This window comes from Blennius ocellaris (assembly GCF_963422515.1).
Source record: "Blennius ocellaris genome assembly, chromosome: 18".
Classification (NCBI taxonomy): Eukaryota; Metazoa; Chordata; class Actinopteri; order Blenniiformes; family Blenniidae; genus Blennius; species Blennius ocellaris.
In genome coordinates this window covers 21196882-21218968 of record NC_137667.1, presented here as the reverse complement: position 1 = coordinate 21218968, position 22087 = coordinate 21196882, and the positions used below count along the sequence as shown (strand labels likewise).

Sequence of the window (22087 nt, the reverse complement as noted above, 5' to 3'; positions counted from 1 at the left end):
CACTTGTAATCTCTGCAATACCTTCATTATGCGCTCGTCCCCAAATCCCAGTGCTAATAAATCCTGGCTTTGAAACGTTCTAAATTCATCTAAAATCTGCATTATGACAATATAACTTTTATAACTTCATAACGAATGATGAGAGAAAGAAGCAGAATGATCAGTAACCGTTTCTTAAACACATTGAGGAACTGCTGTTTTCACACCAGGACAGTTGAGCCACATGAAAAGATTAGAATGTAAATAGATGTGCAACGTACTGAAACAAGTTCGGTGATTAAACAGCCCCGTGCTCTCGAGCTGCAAGTAAAGAATGTTCCTCGTGATTCCAGGTTTTTTTTCTTGTCTGAGAGAAGCAACAACTTCATTGTTATTTCATCGCAACTAAAATCTGCTAAAAACCAGATCGCGGCATTTAGCTGGGAAAATGTCTGACCCACAACACATTGATTTTACTGTTTAATTCCCACTTCTTTGCTCATCAGTTCATTAACTAATCGCTGCGGCTCTGGTCTGTTCCACCACTGACCTAATTACAGCGTGTCGGACTAACTTGACAGTAATTCTGTTCTTCTTAAGACGTGACGAGACGAGAGACGTCGATCTGAAAGCCCAAAGTTAACCAAACTCTTGCCTTTCAGTTTACTGGGATTAAGAATTACACTTTTTTTGGTGTCTCCTCGGCCTTTTGTTATGAGTCGCATTATTTCTTTCTGGAGAGAACGATCCAGATAATGAGAGGAAAAAGCCTGATAGAACATTAACACCGTGGAATTACTTGAGTGGGAAGACGCATTAGAGGAGGCAGAAGTATAAGAAAAGCCGTTGAAGGAAAAGAGCTGGATGAACATAAAAATGACTCACGAGCTGCAGAGACGAAACCCTGAAACCCTGGAAAGGCTGAGCCCATATTCTGCTTCTTAAAAAAATCTCTCACAACCACCTGCCTGAAAGCTGTTTTTTCTCAAAGTAACTGATCTGTTTCCAGCTCAAATTATTTATTTTTTTAAAACCGAGTTGAACTCTTGCATTTTGTCAACAATCTGTAAAATCACAAGAGGACGGTATAATTATTTTCTCCAGCAGAAGTTCTCGTAGCGCCACTCGGACTGGAACCTGACGGTGTGAGCCGGTCCAGGAGGACCGGCGCTCCCTCGCCCTCGCCCTCGCCCTCGCCCTCGCCCTCGGCCCAGATGCTTTTCAGCGCCAGTCCTGTCGGATCTGGAGCTGACAAAAATCTTTTGGCTGTTTTTTTGACCAAACAGTTGCGAGCGGCCGAGCGGCCGGCTGTCACACGCCTCGCCTTCGCTCCGAAAGGAGGAAAGACTTGAACCGGCGGCGAGGAGGAGGCCGAAGCAGGTGCTTCAGACGACGGTTCGCACAGGCCCTGAAAGAATTCAAGGCGACGGCTCGGAGGGTCAAAAGGTGAACCCGTAATTGCCGGCGGCCTGTTTGAGCAAAGGTAAAATGGAATTTTCTGATTTTCTTTTTTCACCCCACCACCCCCCCCTTTCCCCGTTCTCCAAAGCCAAAGTGGTCTGCCACAAACTCATTATGATTTCCAAGTGTGACTGATCTGAATAAAAGGGGGGGAGGGGGGTGAGGCAGGGGTTGAAGACATAATTAGTTTTCCTCACTGCAGGAGACATGTATGCTGATGAGACAATGAAAGAGGGAAAAAAGCCGAGCTGTCAATCTGCCCCCCCCCCCCCCCCCCGAACCCTTTCTCATCTCACAAAGCACCAGTGAGTAATGCTCACAGAACCTCAGAGAAAACATAAAAAAATACCACTCACCCTCCTGCCACTGCAGAGCACCACTGTATTATACAACTGAGACCTCTGCAGTTCTACAACCATAAAGCATTTCAGCGAGCTGCAGAACGGAAAGGAAACGTAAACACTGGCAAGTGAGAGGCTTTATTACAAACACAATCCAGCCGTGTTCATCGAAAGGCTGCAGAAGAAGAGAGAATGTCCTCACAGTGCATCCTGAGCCCGGCTGCAAGAGGACGCCAGTCAAGCTGGACAGTTTTTTACAGCTTCTGTTCAAACGGCTGAAGGAGGGACATGGAACAACAAGGGTGAGGGTTAACCAGAGTCAGTCCCGAGCTGCAGGCGAGCGCCATGGCCGCCTGGCATGCTATCTTTTATTTAGTTTAGTGCAGCGGGCTCTAATGGGAATACTTCCTGAGGCACAATGTACGCAGTTCAGTATCCTGAGCGTGAAGAATCCCACGATGACGACACGGTGACGACACGGTGACGACACGGTGACGACACGTGACGGACACGGTGACGACACGATGGCGACACGATGACGACACTATGACGACACCATGACGACACCATGACGACACCATGACGACACGATGGCGACACCATGACGACACATGACAACAGGATGACGACACGGTGACTGACACGATGACGACACAATGACAACACCATGACGACACGGTGACGGCACGATGACGACACCATGACGACACCATGACGACACGATGGCGACACGATGACGACACCATGACAACAGGATGACGACACGGTGACGACACGATGACGACACAATGACAACACCATGACGACACGGTGACGACACGGTGACGACACGGTGACGACACCATGACGACACATGACGACACGATGACGACACCATGACGACACCATGACGACACGATGGCGACACGATGACGACACCATGACAACAGGATGGACGACACGATGGCGACACCATGACGACACCATGACAACAGGATGAACGACACGGTGACGGCATGATGACGACACCATGACGATAAGATGACGACACCATGACGACACCATGACGACACGATGACGACACTATGACGACACCGTGATGGACACCGTGACGACACGATGACGACACGATGACGACACGGTGACGACACGATGATGACACGATGACGACACTATGACGACACGATCACGACACTATGACGACACGATCACGACACCATGACGACACGATGACGACACCATGACGACACGGTGACGACACTGACTGACACCCATACGACACGATCACGACACTATGACGACACGATGACGACACCATGAAGACACGATGACGACACGATGACGACACGGTGACGACACGATGACGACACGATGACGACACAATGACGACACCATGACGACACGATGACGACACCATGACGACACCATGACGCCACTTGTCATGACGACACTATGACGACACGATGACGACACTATGACGACATGATGACGACACTATGACGACACGATGACGACACGATGACGACACTATGACGACACGGTGACGGACACGATCACGACACCATGACGACACGATGACGAAACCATGACGACACGATGACGACACGTTGACGACACGATGACGACACGATGACGACACGTTGACGACACGATGACGACACGATGACGACACGATGACGACACGGTTGACGACACGATGACGACACGATGACAACAGGATGACGACACGGTGACGACACGATGACGACACCATGACGACACCATGACGACACCATGACGACACCATGACGACACTATGACGACACGATGACGACACTATGACGACACCATGACGACACCGTGACGACACGGTGACGACACGATGACGACACGATGACGACACGGTGACGACACCATGACGACACTATGACAACACGATGACGACACCATGACGACACCATGACGACACCATGACGACACCATGACGACACGATGACGACACCATGACGACACGATGACGACACCATGACGACACCATGACGACACCATGACGACACGATGGCGACACGATGACAACACCATGACAACAGGATGACGACACGGTGACGACACCATGACGACACATGACGACACCATGACGACAAGATGACGACACCATGACAACACCATGACGACACTATGATGACACCATGACGACACCATGACATCACGATGACGACACGATGACGACACTATGACGACACGGTGACGACAAGATGACGACATGATGACGACACCATGACGACACCGTGACGACACCGTGACGACACCGTGATACCGTGACACGATGACGACACGATGACGACACTATGACGACACGGTGACGATACGATGACGACACCATGACGACACGATGACGAAACCATGACGACACCATGACGACACCATGACGACACGATGGGACACGATGACGACACCATGACAACAGGATGACGACACGGTGACGACACCATGACGACACACATGACGAAACGATGACGACACGATGACGACACGATGACGACACATGACGACACGATGACGACACCGTGACACCGTGACACGATGACGACACGATGACGACACGGTGACGACACATGACGACACGATGACGACACGATGACGACACCATGACGACACCATGACGACACCATGACGACACGATGACGACACGATGACGACACGATGACGACACTATGACGACACGATGACGACACCATGACGACACGATGACGACACGATGGCGACACCATGACGACACCATGACAACAGGATGACGACACGGTGACGACACCGTGACGACACCATGACGACACCATGACGACACCATGACGACACTATGACGACACCATGACGACACCATGACGACACCATGACATCACGATGACGACACCATGACGACACTATGACGACACGGTGACGACACGATGGCGACAGAACTGCAACATTTCTTCTGTTCTCATCGCTCCACCAGAAGCTTCAAACACACTGCGAGGGTGGATTCATGAAAACATGATCACTGGAGCTATCAACTGTCTTTAGCCCCGTTAGCTTAAAAAGAGGCTATATTTGTTTGAATGGACCAAAAGTAATCTGATTACCTGTCGACCCTATGAAAATAGCCATATAGTTTGAAAAAGTTGCTCTGAAATGTATAAAGTCGTCATCATTTATAGGTTACTGCACCAAATGTAACTGGTCAGTCGAGTCCCGTCTCAAACTGCTTGTGACCTTTCAAATTAAGAGGCTCATATTAGGTCTAATTTAGAAACGTGTGAAGGAGTTCCAACGCACCCTGCTCTTCATCAGCTGCAGTCACACAGCCACGGCACAACCGTTCAGAACAACCCAGTGTCGCCAAGGTTCCCATCAGTTTGAGGTCAGGTTTTCAAAACAATGTTAGAAATATCTAAGCTAAACATCCTTGAAGAGAAAATAGTCCCTGAATCCAAACTGTTGAGCTCTGAAAAACGCCTTCATCGTCTTGATTGACTGCTGGTTAGCCAGCAGACGGGTGGCTTCACACCACCACAGAACACCCCGCACCGCAGCACAGCCGTCAAAAGCTCCACGTCGACCAGATCGCCGGCAGGTCGTGTGGTTTTGTTTTGGTCCAGTGTAGGGGCTTTCTACCGCTGCCCCCCCACCCCCCCCCCCCCCCCACCCCCCCCCCCCCCCCCCCCCCCGCTCGGCTTTTATTACCCTTGGAAGTCCTTTTAACTCTTTCAGCAGGAAATGAAACACTCCGGTGGCTCTATAGCGGAGAGCCATTTGCAGCCGGGGCCGTGACATTCCTGAGCATGTGTTCCATATAAAGGGAGGCTCGGGGAGTCACAGGTGCATGCCGACTCGGGGTGTGTGGTGTGTGAGAGAGAGAGAGAGAGAGAGAGAGAAGAGAGAGAGAGAGAGAGAGAGAGAGAGAGAGAGAGAGAGAGAGAGAGAGAGAGAGAGAGAGAGAGAGAGAGAGAGACACAGAGAGAGAGAGAGAGAGAGAGAGAGAGAGAGAGACACAGAGAGAGAGAGAGAGAGAGAGAGAGAGAGAGAGAGAGAGAGAGAGGGAGGCCTGGGCAGGCACATGGCGCTGAAAGCTGGAGGGGTAAAGAGCACCGGGTGTTTACTGGGGCCTGACAGTCACCGGTGGGCAGTAAACGGAGGTCGGCTGCATTCCAGGGCAAGCCGGCGGCCTCCGCCGACCGACCGACACTCCTCCGCCCGCCGGCCAACGCTCCTCCGCCGACCGACCGACACTCCTCCCGCCCGCCGGCCAACGCTCCTCCGCCGACCGACCGACACTCCTCCGCCCGCCGGCCAACGCTCCTCCGCCGTCCGACCGACGCTCCGCAACACTCGGGACAAATTCGAAACGCACAAGTTCACTTTTCCGTGAGATGACTTGAGATTGAAGAACAACGCTGACAGTCGCTTTCCTGCTGATTTATGGCTAAAGCTGTGCCAGTAACTAATGTTTTTATTACCGATTACTTTCCCAATGACTTGATTGGCCATTTAGTCCATAAAATGTCAAACAGAGGTCCGCCGAGCCTTCAGCGGCGGCTCTAATGGATTGTACTCCGACGATGGCCGGACAGAAATTCACTTTACAATGCCACAAAGCAAACACAGAAGAGATATATAGAAGATATGTGATGGAGTTAAATAAAAATTCATCCAGAAACTCAATTCAGGCAAATGTGACGAGCACAAAGAAGCCAAACAGAGAGGAGTGGTATAGTCCAGAAGCCTTTGGCCTTACCATTAACATAGCAACACATGCTAACGAGGTTAAGATAACTGACATTAGAGGACAAAAATATTTTAAGTAGTACGTTTTCCTCAAAAAACAAGTTTCAAGCCTGAAAGATCCATAAATAAAATCCAAACAATAGAAACTAAGTTAAAGGTACTTCTGGTCAATGGGAGTTTCGTCACAGGAGCTGAAGCAGATCATGAGAGTCTGAGCACCAAGGTGGGAGGACCGTTTCAGCACCGCTCAGAAAAGTGGAGAAATTCTCCCCACAAAACATTGTGGAGCGCCTGAACGTTACCAAACTCGTCACAGGCATCAGATCAGGCAAACATGTTTATATGATTTGGGAAATACACATGTGAATGGCAAAATGTCTCAACGGCGCCACCTGAAAAACATCGAAAACTAAGCTCCCACATCACGTTTCACTTAAGAGCTACGAAATTCAGCACATATATGTAACAGTCCACGACACACAAAAGACTCCAGGAAGTGCACGTACCAAAAAACTCAACAGGAAGTCAGAGGGCGTGGTCCTGGCCACGACACAAGGTTGGACGTTTCGGCATGAAACAGGAAGTGTAAACAGCCTGAACGTGGTCGATTGCCCTCAAACTTTACACGTTGCATCACCGTCCGGCTCTCATCACACATCTCATATGACGACGACCATCAATTATCGCGGCGCCTGATGGAAACAGGAAGTGCAGTCTGCCTAACCAGCGCATGCTCTGATCGGCCCCAGATTTCACACTTTTGATGGGACCTCTGACCCTGACGACAAACATATAGCGTCTATAGCAGGCTGCTCGCGGCGTTAATGGCACGTTATTGTTCTTTGTTGACTTTCCCAATCATAGCAAGGTCTCACAAAATGCACACGCGGGCAGAAGAAAGGTTCCGAGGTGCGTGGCGGCGAAACAATGCGAGCTTTGCAAACGCTCCCGACTCCTTCACCGCTCAGCTGCATATGTATTCTCTCCGGCAGCTCTTTTGTTCTCGGGTCACACCGTTATTTGTCCCACGCTTCATCTGCCGCAGCAGACTGACTGCCTTAATTAGTGGCGCTCACTGGGAGACATTAATAAGTGTCCAACAAACCTGAGACGGAATATATTAGAGTTCCATTTTGGTCGACAGTGACATTTCTCATCAGCTGCCCCTCAGGTCTGTAATTTCATGAAGACTCTGCTCGTGATCTGTCACCCGGCGGAGGACGGCGGCCCGGAGACGGCTCAGGTGCTCCGGCGCTGCGTCTCCACATGTGTTCCAAGAATATAGAGCCCCGACGCCGTTTCACACACTCAATCTTCTAAAGGATCTTAATAATGTCTGGATGTATAAATATATACACATATTACAAAGGAAGCATATTTATTCAGAAGCTACATTTTTATCTTCTTCTACGTCCTGAGCTCACTGATCTTGTGTTTCATCGGGAGAGTTCAGGGTTCTGTGGAGAACAAAACTTCACCCATTTTTTAACAAACCAATAGATGTACGTAGTCATGACGTGAGAATATCCAAACCTCAACAACTACAAATATATCCAACGGACAAACAGCTATTGGGGTTTTTCTTGTATTTAAACCTCATTTATTCTTTCCTGGTGTGTGTTTTTTTTGGGGGGAATCAAACAACCTCTGTCTCTCTGACGCTTTAATGTAAAACAGTAGATTTCCTTTGCCTAAATGTAGCTGACGAAGCTTTTGGTCTTTAAATCTAACCGAGCACTTTGAGGCCAAGTACACCGAGTACATTTGTGGTTTATAAACTAATCAAAGACAATCCATTGGAAACAAAGAAATTGATTCTTGTGACCATAAAACTCCATTACTGTTAATTATAGGTCATTATGGGATGGATATCAACATGTTTTATTCAGTGGGATCATTAAAATCCAACAACTGCAGAAAAAGTCTTGAAGCAAGGGGGGAAACATTTTATTTTAATCTCTTCTAAAGAAAGAAACCTAATAAAAGTGCCACAAATGAAAACACCAACAATGTGTTGGAATTCTGTAAAGTTTATAAAGTTCGAGAACCTTCTTTGTACCACCACCCGTCGTATATTTGCGTAGAAAGTGACAGAATCGGTGGCGAGAGTTTGCAGTGAGTCACGTTACAGGGGCTAAAAACAGCTGCACTTCCACCGCAGATCCAGTAACAGAGGGCCGACCATAATTTGGCAGGAAATGAACGGGCTGCTCGGCTTTAGCATTCTGAAAGGAATCCCGCCTTTCCTCTGAGAAGTTTATTTTTGCCGTCCTTGTCAGATCTGCCGATAGTCGGATCGCGATTATCTGCGTCTGGCTGACACTTTTGACGACAATGCATATTAAGAGGAATTCCTCTCTTTTGTATCGGCGGCGACAGGCCGGACTAGCCGCTCCGCGTCTTGCCTGAAGACGCTTGGACGGACGCGAACGTCGACGACGACTGATGCCTTAAAACACTCGGGGTTTCGGATGTAACGTCACACGAACTGCCGACGAGCTCAACGTGTTTAGTAAAAGAGAGAGTTGTCAGGCATGAGCTGATAAACGTGCAGCTCACCTCCGCAGGAAGGTAAACAGCAGATTGACTGTGAGAAGGAAAAGAAAGAAACTTATTGCCTGGGTATGTTCCTGCTGCCTCTTGCAGAGGCCTGAATAATTAAAGCCGTCTCTGCTGCGGGGGGGACGGAGCCGCCTATAGGACGGCGCCCCCTGTTTCAACTTCCACATGTTCCCAGATGGATGTTGCAACGTCTCCGAAGCTCCTCACAACCCAAGTCATATCTTGTGTTCCCAATTAATAACGCCGCAGTCCCAATGAACACAAACAAACAGAACTGGAGCCGCAGTTTGTGTGGAAATAAACAAAAGCAATCCGCGGGAAGGAACAGACAGTCCAAGGCCGGAAATTCATAAACACTCAAAACCGGAGTTGCAATGATCAAAATAACAAACGGCGGCTTTTTGGAGGGGGAGGCTTTCAAATCCAGTCGACATGTACTGGATTATTAGCCTTCCTTCCTTCCTCCCCTGTCAGTGACACGTCTTCATGCTTCACAGCAGAACAGCCACCTGCTGCGACACTCCAGACTTGGACACACGTCCAGCTCAACACGTCCAGCCTCCACTGATTTGAAGATGTGGATCTCTTACAGAAGACGCTTTTAATTCAACAGAGAACTTTGTGTTCAGCGTGGCTCTGAGCACACGGCAGCATTAACTCTTGTTTTAATGTTGCTTTTGCAGCACATACCAGCGTCCCCACCCATTTTAATGACTCCGACATAAAAGCTCTGCTGCAGTGGTTTCTGGGTGCATCACCAGGCACCACTTCGCCAAGTCCTGCTCCCACTGAGTGCAGCTTTTACTGAGGATCCGTGTTAAGACCTGAAGAAGTGTGACACGGTATTTAATCAGTGACAAACAGACACACCGTCGACCCGCTTATGCACTTCTGTTGTAAATCGCTTTTCACATAATAGCAAAGAATCTGAATGTATACACAGTGACAGGGCTTGACATTAAGGATGTTTCCCGTGTACAACTTTTTACTTGCCTGAAGTTTAATGGAAATGTATAAGCTTGGATAATGTCTGAATTTGACCAACAAAACCTTTTTACATAAAAACACTTGTAATTTCTTTAATAATCAAGATATCTCAATGAAACGTCCAGTGAAGGTGTATCTCTTTATACTCTTCATTCTGAAGGAATAATAATATATATTTTAACATTGTTCTGGGTCTGAAATACATTTGATAGTATTAAAATTGGAGCTGCCACACCCTACTACTACATACTACCTACTACCACACCATATTTATTGTATTCGTCACTTTTTATCCATATACATGTTTTTTTAATAACATGTTAAATGTGTGTCATGTATTTTTATTATATTGGTCAATAACAAATCAAATCCTGTTCCTCTTCCTCTTCTTCTTCCTGCTCAATTGACTTTTTTGTCTGAACTATAAAAAGTTATGAAACTTTGTGATTTGTGATCTGTTAGTGATACCAAGTGACTTTTGCCATAAAAACGTCAAAATATCGTCAAAATACCACGAGTCCATTCGAGGCAAGCTGGGTAGATGATTCACTTTCCCGAGCGAAGCTTTTACTAGCCCCGGACGTTCGGGCAGGCCTTAATGTCGAGTCCTGAGTGAGAAATATTTGACACGACTATATTAATACGCTCCTTTAAGCAAAAACTCTTTTGGTATTCATGACATATAAAATGCATACACTGATGTTAATCAGTTATTTACGTGACTGTGGAATGTGACTACTGAAACAACCTTCAAAAAGTGCGTCAGTAACGTGTTTTCAGTTAATTGCGTGACAAAACGTCCACTCCAGCCAAAAACAATCTGCCCCCCCCCCCCGGTGCAGTACAGAGCCCAGGCCTATAGGGGCGCTGTAACTCTGCCACAGAAACACACCAAAGCAAAGAAGATATTCCATCTTCCAGAAGTGCAACCATGTTGTTGTTGTTAGGTGACGTTACAGAGAGGGTCATGACATCACTGTCTTCAGACAACGTGAGTCTCGTCCATTCGCCAGAAAACGCCGCCTCGGCGTTTTCTGGCGAATGGACGAGACTCACGTTGTCTGGCGTTTTCTGGTGTCCCTGCCGGGCCTGAGGAGAACCAGAAGGTGCGAAATGTTCAGGATCTTCCAGCAGACATTTGGAGGAATCCTGCAGAGTCCACACTGCATGTCCGGCGGACGCAAACTGGACTTATCCGACAGAACATCCCTGGATCACGTCCCGATCGTTGAAAGAATCTCATCACAAAGACATTTGAACGAGCCTCATCGGCCCACCGCGCCGGCTGACGTGGTCCTGGTCCGCCGCCGGCTCCTCGGCCGAGGCAGCGGAGCGGCTGGCTGCTCCCGGAGAAAAGGACCGTCCGACGCCATAGCGAGCGAGTGAAGGGGAAAGAGGCAACGCCAGCGCCTGCGAAAGGAGGGCTCATTCAAGCACGGCCGATTCGGGGGGGGGGGGGGGGGGATTCTGGGAGCTCGTCTGCCAGCAATAAAAGGCTGAAACAGGATACTTGGTGAGATTAATTACCTAGATAGGCCACGATAATGCCATTTAAATGGGAAAGTAATTAAAGTGCACCTTCCATGAAAATTATTCATTGCTGACGGATTGGGTGACAGACAATCAGGAGGCATTTACAGAAAAGCTACAGGTTAAGTGCTCCGAGCTGCTGCTCTGAGACCACCGACGCTTCTTCTTCTTCTTCTTCTTCTACTTTTTTTTTTGTACTGCAGCTGTTGAATCTCGCAGCTTTGCCCGGACGCTCATCGAATTACGTGGAGCATGCGGGGGTGTGGGAGGGGGTGAGGAGAATGGGCTCCCAGGTAACGTAAAACCGGGGCACCGATGCTACAAAGGAGGATCCGCTTAGCTCCAAAATGACACTGGCTGGCGGTGGTCAGGGGGGAAATCCTCCGAATCAATCAATCCCTCTGTTCGGGGCCACCAAGGCAGATTAGAACACAAAAAAGGGACAAATCAATGGACTTATTGTTCCCCGAGTGTTACTTTCACAAATGCACTGGACAACATCCACTTAGCGATGATAAAGTGTCAATACGGTATTGGTTACCAGCGAGGGGGCGGGTGTCAGCTTGCACCCATGAATATTTAATACTAAAATAATCCCTTTGATCAAACCAATGGTTAACGACTCCGGATCAGACTTTGCAGAGCTAAACGGGAATATTTGTTTCTCGGGCGACGCAAAAGGCAGAGAGGCTTTTCAGATCAAAGTGAAATTGCTGCGCTTACATTCTTCTTGCGTCCGTGCCTTTTCTTCCCCCTCCTCTCTGTTTGTACTGAAGGGAACAGCCTGTTGTTCTCCTTCAATGTTTAAATAGGTTTGTACTTGGAAGGAGGGGGGGGGGGGGGGGATGAAACGTCAGGCCACATTCTCACAGCGCTGCACGGCTAATGAAGAAATGCTAAAAATAAACAGTTAACGATAAGTCAAGTGCAAAACTTCCAAAGAGCCTGATTGAAGCTGTGGTATGGAGTCTCAGCTGGGGTTTTCTGAAATGACGGCGTTGAAGGCGAAGTCAATGCGGGGGCTGGAGGTCTTGTTTTGGTACAGCAACTTTCCTTTTCAGACATTCGTCGATCTTCTATCATCGAAAAACGAGGAGAAAGGAGCCGAGTGGGACTCCAGCCGACTTCACACTCGTCTGTTTCCCCCGTTCCAGACTGAAGGAAGGAAAGAAATAGCATTGTGTTGTACACACGTCGACACAAGATGTAATCAGACGGTGTACTGGAGGCTTTTATGATGCACTTTATGTGGCGCAGCCTTCAGAGCTTTTACAACATTGCACTCATGAGGTTACAGAAGTGGTATTTTTACCAGCCAATAACCCTCAATGACATATAAAATGTATAAAAACTCAACAGCGCTGGGAATTTCTGCTCCGGACATGAAAAAGAAGCAGCGGGAGACAGGTTTCCACGTACTTTACGTTAAATGTTTGAGCCTCTCAGATATTTTTAAGCAATCATTTCCCTATATTAACCAAGCGCTGCGGACAAAACGCAGGCCGGGACGTTAAATTACTATCATTACTATGAGATCTGTCCTTCTCATGCCCTCTTTTCTAAAAACAAGTAAAAAAAAAAAAAAAAAAAAAGGCAAAACAATGTCGACTCTTTACTATTTAATGTGTCCGTGTCCCTGCAGAAGACAGGAGGGGAAAACAAAAAACTGCTGTATACACATTTTCAGTAAAGATATTGTGCCCCCACATTATTCCTGATGTGGGATTAAACCGTCTGAAGGACAAAAGGAACTCTTGTAGCGACAGATGAGGCCATCTTTGTTGACAAATAATCGAAAATGTGAAGTCTGCCTTATCAGAAGTGGCGGCGTGGCGCCCATGGAAATCATTTGGCATCCTCCAACGTTTCCCCTTCAAAACTAACCTGATTTTAAATAATGCGCCGAGTCACTGCCCCTGTTCTCCGCCTCGCCCTCGGAGCGCGTGAATGCGCCGGAGCACAGCGCCACTATTGTGGAGGTTGCTATCGGAGGGCAACAGGCGCTGTGCCGCCGGCTAATGCAGCCAGTCGACATTAAAATCAATTTCCACCGGCTCTTCCTTTCACTGGGCGTGTTGTTCACACCTCTGGCTGATTGCACCTAGACCCCGCCTCGCCGCTCCCGGGGGGGGCGCCGGCACCCACAAGCCCCGTCCCGGCGCCTTTTCCCAAACACCAATTCCCCCCATCCCATTTCCGCCGTGATTTTTCCGGCTGGGAGACGTGAACCGCCGCTTGAATAAATATGAATGGTAATTCTGCGAGCGGCGGCCACTCGCCGGTGTGCCGGAGGAACAAAAGGCCTTGTTTACAAGCGTGCTTGAGGAAAGCTTCGGCGAGGAGGGCCTCCCAGGCGCCCGGCTCACAATGGAGTGCTGATTGAAACACACTCTTAACTTCCAGCGAAGACGGCAGAGAAGAAGAAGGGAAAAAAAAATACAAATAAAATCCTCGACGCCGCAAATTCCCATTCAAGTACGGCAAGGACGAGCCGGAGAAACCAGACGCAGGAACTCGCAGCCTCCACTTGAAACTCATTTAAGACAGAGCTGAGAGGTAATTAGGTTTCTGGGAACAATAAGCACTCAGCATCTTCTTGCAGCTCCAGACATTTCCTTTGGTATAATTAGGGAAGGTGTGAATTCCTCATCAGATGGATCGCCATCTGCATTCACGCGCCGCCCGTCGCTTCCCGCAGTCCCTCTGTTCACGCTGATTATCATTCAGCAGGTGGATACGGGAGGCATGGAGGCGAAGGGCTTTACTTTATTTTAAGGTTCTTTTCAGCACTTTGGGCCTCCAGCGCCTCTCCATGCAAAGGTTAATCAATTCTGAATGATGAGCCATAAAGGCTTTAATAATGCAGTCATTCTCTAATGAGTGGTCCTGCATGCCCGGCCAGGAAGGCGCCATTGTTTTAGGAAGCGCCGGCGTTCCAATTACAAAGCGTTGGAGCATTTAGCCTCCGGCTCAGAGAGCGCTGGACATGGTGAGGGTCCAGTGAGCCGCTCAATGAGCTGATGTCTGCAGAAGATGAGAAACAAGCAACGCTCGTCACAAGCATCCCTTTCTATTCCAACACGGAGACAGGAAGCCCTCAGGAGCTCCGGGGAACCGGCCAGACATGACATTTACCTCACAAAGGAGATCGAGAGGGTCCGAGTATTACACATCTCCTACAGGCAGTGTTTTCCATGTTGTGTTAGAAAGAAAGGTGGATTAACAAACTATTCACTGAGATGTTCTTCATTCTGAAACCACTTCAATTAAAACTGGGCAAAGATAAAACTTGACAAGAGCAACTGACTTCCCCCCAAACATCATCGGCTGCTTTACACTTATTAACAATGAACAATTCATTAACAATGAAAACTTATTAACACACTTAACAACCTTGGTACTTTTATTTTGTCACCATAATAACAATCCAACTTTGTGGTTTTATTTTGACAGTCACTGTAATAACAATCCAACTTGGTCATTTTATTTTGATAGTCACCGTAATAACAATCCAACTTGGTCATTTTATTTTGATAGTCACCGTAATAACAATCCAACTTGGTAGTTTTATTTTGACAGTCACCGTAATAACAATCCAACTAGGTAGTTTTATTTTGACAGTCACTGTAATAACAATCCAACTTGGTAGTTTTATTTTGACAGTCACCGTGATAACAATCCAACTTGGTAGTTTTATTTTGACAGTCACCATAATAACAATCCAACTTGGTCATTTTATTTTGACAGTCACTGTAATAACAATCCAACTTGGTAGTTTTATTTTGACAGTCACCGTGATAACAATCCAACTTGGTCCTTTTATTTTGACAGTCACCATAACAACAATCCAACTTGGTCATTTTATTTTGACAGTCACTGTGATAACAATCCAACTTGGTGCTTTTATTTTGACAGTCACCATAATAACAATCCAACTTGGAACTTTTATTTTGACAGTCACCGTGATAACAATCCAACTTGGTCCTTTTATTTTGACAGTCACCATAACAACAATCCAACTTGGTCATTTTATTTTGACAGTCACCGTGATAACAATCCAACTTGGTAGTTTTATTTTGACAGTCACCGTGATAACAATCCAACTTGGTACTTTTATTTTGACAGTCACTGTAACAAAAATCCAACTTGGTAGTTTTATTTTGACAGTCACCATAATAACAATCCAACTTGGTCATTTTATTTTGACAATCACTATAATATATATATTACAGTATATGTTAAAAATAACAATTTTTTCAAGTAAAAGCGCTCGTCTAAGTGATCCGGTCGAGAAGCTAGCACGTTAGCGTCTATGGAAACAGCGACACACCGGAGTCTCTTATTTTGATGGAAGGAATAGAGGATGAGTCCGGAGCCACGTTGAACAAGAGAGTCAATCAATCCACATCAGGCAACATTCCCACAAACGCTGGAGCTGCTCTGCTCCCGTCAGCCAGCGGAATCCTCAACCAGGTCCTTGTTCTTTTAACCACGAGGACAAGTATTTCCTGTCGACCCAAACCACAATGTTTTTTTTTTTTTTTTTTTAAAGAAGCTCTTTAAGCAGGACAAGTTTGCATGATGACATCAGCGCTCATCCATCCATCATGAAAACTCAACTCACCACATCGTGGATCTTGATTCAGGGATATTGTGGGAAGCACTTTTTCCCCAACGTTCTTCACCGGACCAGTCAGATAAATGGTTTCCCAAAAGCCAAGCGTTATAATTTTTTTTTCTCTCCAGCATAGATTGAAATGCCCACGCTGAGACGACCGTGACTCTCTGTCGGATGCTCTCATTGGTTGTTGTTGGCAGAGATAATCTGAGGTGGGGTCACTGCAGAATGAACGCTGGCCTTGTTAAACCTCTCATATCTGCAATGTGTGCGTACAAAGAAAACATATCAAAGCACTGCTGACTTTCCTTCGCTGCACATTTAATTTATTCTATTCACTGCGGCCTTGTGTAATTCCTGCCTTCATGGTAAAGGTATTATTCTCTCCTGCTGTCCTACTATTGAGCAGATGGAGAAGGTCGCCCTGACTGAGGAGCCGCTAACCCCGAAGGAATTTGATTAGTTTGGGTTTCCAAACAGGTTTTTTTTTAGTCCTTCACATTGGCTCTAAATAGTATCTGGGAGGCTTTTCTTCAAGCCTCCAAACAAAAGGTAGATTATGTAATGTAAAAGCACACGATGGACGCAACCCGAGCTTTCAGCGGACGATCGCTGCCGAGGCCTGCTGGTCCCATCACTGTCGTGTCACAGGAAATGGTGCCGCTGACTCAAAATGACAAACACGCCGCCGGCCCGGCCACGCCGCCCCGGCCACGCCGCCCCGGCCACGCCGCCCCGGCCACGCCGCCCCGGCCACGCCGCCCCGGCCACGCCGCCGCGCTTTGCTCGTTGACAAAGGCTGAAGCCTAAATTCTCCGCCAGGTTAACAGAGTATAATTGCATACCGTCTGCATGCCGCGCATAATCACAGGCCTTCTAAAGCTGCACGTGCTAATTGTTCTATTTCTGTCTTTGTCCCGCGGGCCACCCTCACCCCGTCACATCGTGTCTTTGTCTGCACCACCTCTGGGCTTGGTCCCGTTGGCTTCTCGCTAAATTCACCGTCCCGCACACTTTCTTTCAGCCTCATCTCTGTTTCCAAACACAGGAACACATCCAGCCGGCCCACATCGGCTCCGTCTCTCGCAGCCTTCGGACATTTCTGAGGACAAACGCTTTGCTTCGCACTCAAAAAAGAGGAAAGTGTGCAAAGATGAGAGAAAGAAACCGCTGCAGAAGAAAAGCATCATGAGCCTGACGGGCCGGTGCGACCGCCTGGCAGCCAACAGGTGTCGCTATGGAGAGACTCCAACCGAAGCTGTTCATCGCCACAGTCTGGCCGCCGCTTCACGGACACTCGAGCATGAAAGAGCAACCTTGTAGTGGGAATCCATAGAAATAATTAATAAAAAAAAAAAAAAAAGGATTTACAGTTTATCAACGCAAAACACAGCATTTTAATTAGGGCAGATTCCCCTGGAGACGCCGCTCCAACACAGCGGCTCTGCAGCAGGAACCACCGGGAGTCTGAATCACTGCTCAGCGAACACTGTTGGCCACTGCAGTGCTGATATACACATTAAGTTAATCTGAGTGTTGTGCATACTGGAAATATTATGGATCACATCACGCTATAGCCATTAATGTTAATGGGGTTCATTACTGTAGTTTGCTTATGAGAGGTTTAATATTAAAGTGTCAGCCGGCGCAGTGGTGATGTCTAATGCTCTCAGAGCGGCAGCAGAGTGAACGGCTCCACGCAGACCATCGTACGACCCGAGCTACACAACGGCACGCACATCTAGTGTTTTTTCCACAATGCACGTTTTTCAAAGACCAAAACTTCAATGAATTACGTTTTCCACGCGTAGCGCGCTCGTTCTCTGTAAATAGAGAAATAGCATTTTGCATTTGAAAAGAGAACTGTGATCGATTGTGGTCAATTCTGACAAAATTGTGTGATTAAAATTAAAAAATCCCAGAGCAAAGCTGGTGTCGGATTTTATATTATATTTTTTATACCATACTCAACAACTATTACTGGAATGGTTACATGATATCATGCAGCTCTAAGGGGAAGTGGATTTATTAAAAAAATGTATTTCAGATTTAATTAAACAGCTAGCTTTGGCGTTAGCACCCACATTACCTTGTTCGTATCAAATTTAAACAAATATATATGAGCAATGGTCATAAAAATATCTGTTTATTTTCTCTTTTCAATGACGTTATGAAGGCCATGCTGAAGTCCGTGTTTTTAGCTCCAAGCTGTGAAGTCAACATGTCGATCAACATGTTCAGAAAGATGTGCCAATAAAGTCTTGGATTACATTTGGTCGTGAGCTGCAGCCCTGTTCCAGACACTTCACAAACAACAGATTATTATTAGTATTTTTGTGAACATTTGTCCGACACGCTGCAGAAGGTTTTCCGCTCCTTATAAAATACGCCACGATTGTTCTGCCGAGCTAATGAGGCTAAAGTTAGCGTGACCCGCAGAACAAGGTTTACGCTGACATTGGTTTCATTCATGGTTTCTGTTTTCATCCAACAGCGAAGCTCAAAGTCAACAACAACACAGCCGGAGGAACAGAACGTTCCAGAAACTGAGCAGAATCACACAAAGACCAGCGTTAGCATTAGCATCCCCGCAGGTTGAAAATGTTTAACGACAAACACAGTCAAGGTCAGCGTGACCAACCCCGGACACAGCAGGTTTAAAGAAATGCCAGGGTTCTAATTTTAATTTGCCAACAAAACAATTTATATCATCATGTTTACTTTTCTATTGAACAAACAGTGAAAACAAGATGGACGTGTTGAGCTGAATAGAACAAGCTGAGTGTTTCCTCCCACCTCCTGTCTCCATCATGAGCTCAGCTCATACTTATTCACGCACGCACACACACACACACACACACACACACACACACACACACACACACACACACACACACACACACACACACACACACACACGCACCCAGCTATCGACCTAAATCAGAAATATTTCCCAAAGCTGTTTAACGATTTCATCCCAGTGAGAAACTGCGGAAAAGTGCATTTCCATTCACACCATCAAGCCGTGCGTTTCCACAGGTGAGGATTCAAACAAGTCCTTACCTGCTTGGCCGGTGGCGATGCTGACGGCGGCAAACAGCCTCTGCGTGCGGCTCAGCTCCGACACGCCGTTGACCGCCTCCACCTCGAAGGTGTAGTTGGCGTGTGCCAGCAGGTCCACGATGGTCACGTACGTGTCCACTAATCCCGCCTGGGCCGGGGAGTAGCCCACGTTGGGCCCACAGGGGACGCACTCCTCGGGCTCCCAGCTGCAGCGCCGGCATATGACCCGGTAGGTGCCGTCGTTGCGGCCGCCGGTGTCGGCCGGCGGGCTCCACTCCAGGCCCACGGTGGTCTGGTTGATGTTGTAGACCAGGTTCTGCGGCGCCGAGGGAGGTCCTGTCAGAGGGTGGACACAACGGCGGCCAGAATTAAACAAGCGCAGTGCCAAGGAAAGTGACAGCCAAGAGTGCGCGGCGCCTGGATCTGTGCTCTCGCTGTTCTCTGAGAGGGAAAAGGAGAGGGGACATGCCAACTTCAGCCCACAGCCAAACACTAACACTCAATTATAAAACCAGTCGGGTCCAGAAGAAGTGTCCCAGGTAGCCTGAGACGCGCCGTGATGCACAAGGTGAGATTTGATGGCGACGTTATTTCAGTAAATCCCCCAAAACCCACTTTTGTACCTCACGGACCTCCACGCAACCAGAGGTTCCACAGCGAAAGTAAAAAGCTAAGAATGCTCCCGTCCGTCCATACGATTAAAATATTTGCCCAACAACATGGACGACGTCCCGACGTTGGAGGACCGTCTGAATCTGAAGCCACATCGCTGGAACCACCATCGACTTTCAATCTTTCAAACAAAAGAGGCGTTCGACTGAACGACTTTACATCATCTGTGTCTTGGTAAAAACCACTTTAAGAAACATGGAGGAATACCATTCTTCTTCCGAGGACATAAACTTGTACAACAATTAAACTGTTTCTGACTCACTGACTTAATCTGCAATTAGCTGATGAACACAAGTGAGGAAGTGAGGAAGTGAGGAAGCAGCACATAACAAGCTGTCAACATGCGAGATGCCCAAAAACACAATAAGTTAACGCGCGCTCTGGATTTGTCACTCTTTCATCCATCACACATCGTCACAGGATAAGTCGTGTTGTCCTGGTTTTGCAGCTCGAAGCACCGTGGCTTGGTTTTACGCCGCACTCATGCAAACGCGGGCAGTGATTCATGCAGATGGACTTGAGGGTTTTGTTTATCCTGTGATTGTTAACAGCAGAAAATCTGCAGCTGCCATGGAAATGATGGGAGCTGGCTGCACGGTCAAATGAAATGCTAATCGGGGGACACACTCGTTCCCCGCAGCCGGCTCGGCGGGAGACGGCGGGCTTTACTGGCTTTGCTTCCTCGTCGGTACATCACGTCGACAGCGGCGCTCTAAAACTGAACATCCCACTGAATAAGGCTCCCGGAGCCAAGCTCGCCCGCAGAATTTACGGAGGAGATTTAAACCTGGATTATCACCGGCCCGTAAGTGCCATATACAGTTTCACTCCACGCGCAGCCACAGCTACCTCTGCCTGACTCAAAAGTCGCCTATAAATGTTGGCGTAATGGCAGAGAGATTAGCTCGTCTCGTAAAACAATGAATAACAAATTGCTGCTTTCATCTTTCACATTCCAGGCTGTTGGCTTTTACGGCCCAGATGTTGATAGAAATAATCTTCCCCTGAAGTAGTAAAGATTATAGGAGTGGTATTCTTTGTTTATGGATGTTTCAAGAATACCTGCATTTAGTACTCCGGGACTTCTATTTTCTCTCAGAAAGATTCTTGGAGGGAACTTTGGGGAGGGACACGCTTCTCATTAGATTTGTCACATTACCGAACAAAACAGGTCATACATATGCATCGCTGGCAGAAACTGCAACGTTCAGGCTCATTAATACGGATCTTATGAGACTTTTTTTTTCCCCGTCCAGCCTTCAGAAGCGGGGGCGCGGCAGAGACATCCATATTCACGACGGCGGGGTTGAGATAAGAGCCGGGCTGCAGGACCGGGGGAAGATGAAAGAGCCACCTGTGGCAGGTGGAGTGGAGAGGAGGACTGCCAACAGCGGCTCTCCACTCCAGCCGACACTCGACCCGGGCTCTCCATCTTGCTCCCGGACCAAAACAGAAGGGGAACCAGCAGATACAAACGCCGCTGTTCCTCCGTGGTTTTGTCCTCGGCGGCACTCCGGTGCTGCACATGGTTCCGTACAAACAAGAGGCTAAAAGCATATTCCATTACTTGTGTAATGTGCGTGACCTTGTTGTTCTGTCGTCCTTCTCACAAAAGCCACTGCTTTTTCCCTTTTTCTCCGAAGGCTTATATCTCATATCTGATTAAAACTCGAGCTACAGACTTAATGTCAAGTTCAAACTGAAGCTTCAAATTCATCTTTTTCAATCAGAACACCTGTGCTTGGTAGATTCCACTTAAAATACATTGAGTCACAATATTTAAAGAATCATTTTATAGATAAATTTGAACCATACTAGCATCTTAATCTTTTGAAATTGTGTCAAAGAAGAGGACGAGTAGCCCCCGTTAGCATTGTAGCTAACAAATCTGTCTCTATATATATGTATATATATAGTCTTCCACAGGTTTTTTTCCTCACATGTGATATCATAACCGTAGACTGTTAAAGTTGTCAACAGTTTCTTATCCTCATTCTGACTGTTTATTTTCATTGCAGTCCATCGTGGTTCTGCAGAGTCGAGGTCGTGCAGACACACGATGCATCACGAGACGCAGGCGAGCCTCCGTCCGGCCTTTGAAGGAGCAAACACACTTCTGCCTGGACGGCACATCACACAGCCCGGTCTGTTTGAA

The 22087-nt window shown here is 47.5% G+C and overlaps 1 protein-coding gene across 1 annotated transcript in view; it reads right to left on the bottom strand.

Annotated features, from left to right (window-relative positions):
* LOC308143086 (ephrin type-A receptor 7-like) overlaps window positions 1–22087 on the bottom strand; it is a 102361-nt gene that overhangs the window by 45526 nt on the left and 34748 nt on the right. Inside the window, 1 exon segment of the mRNA XM_080513769.1 lies at window positions 19261–19596. Within this exon segment, the coding sequence (XP_080369895.1) occupies window positions 19261–19596 (336 nt within the window).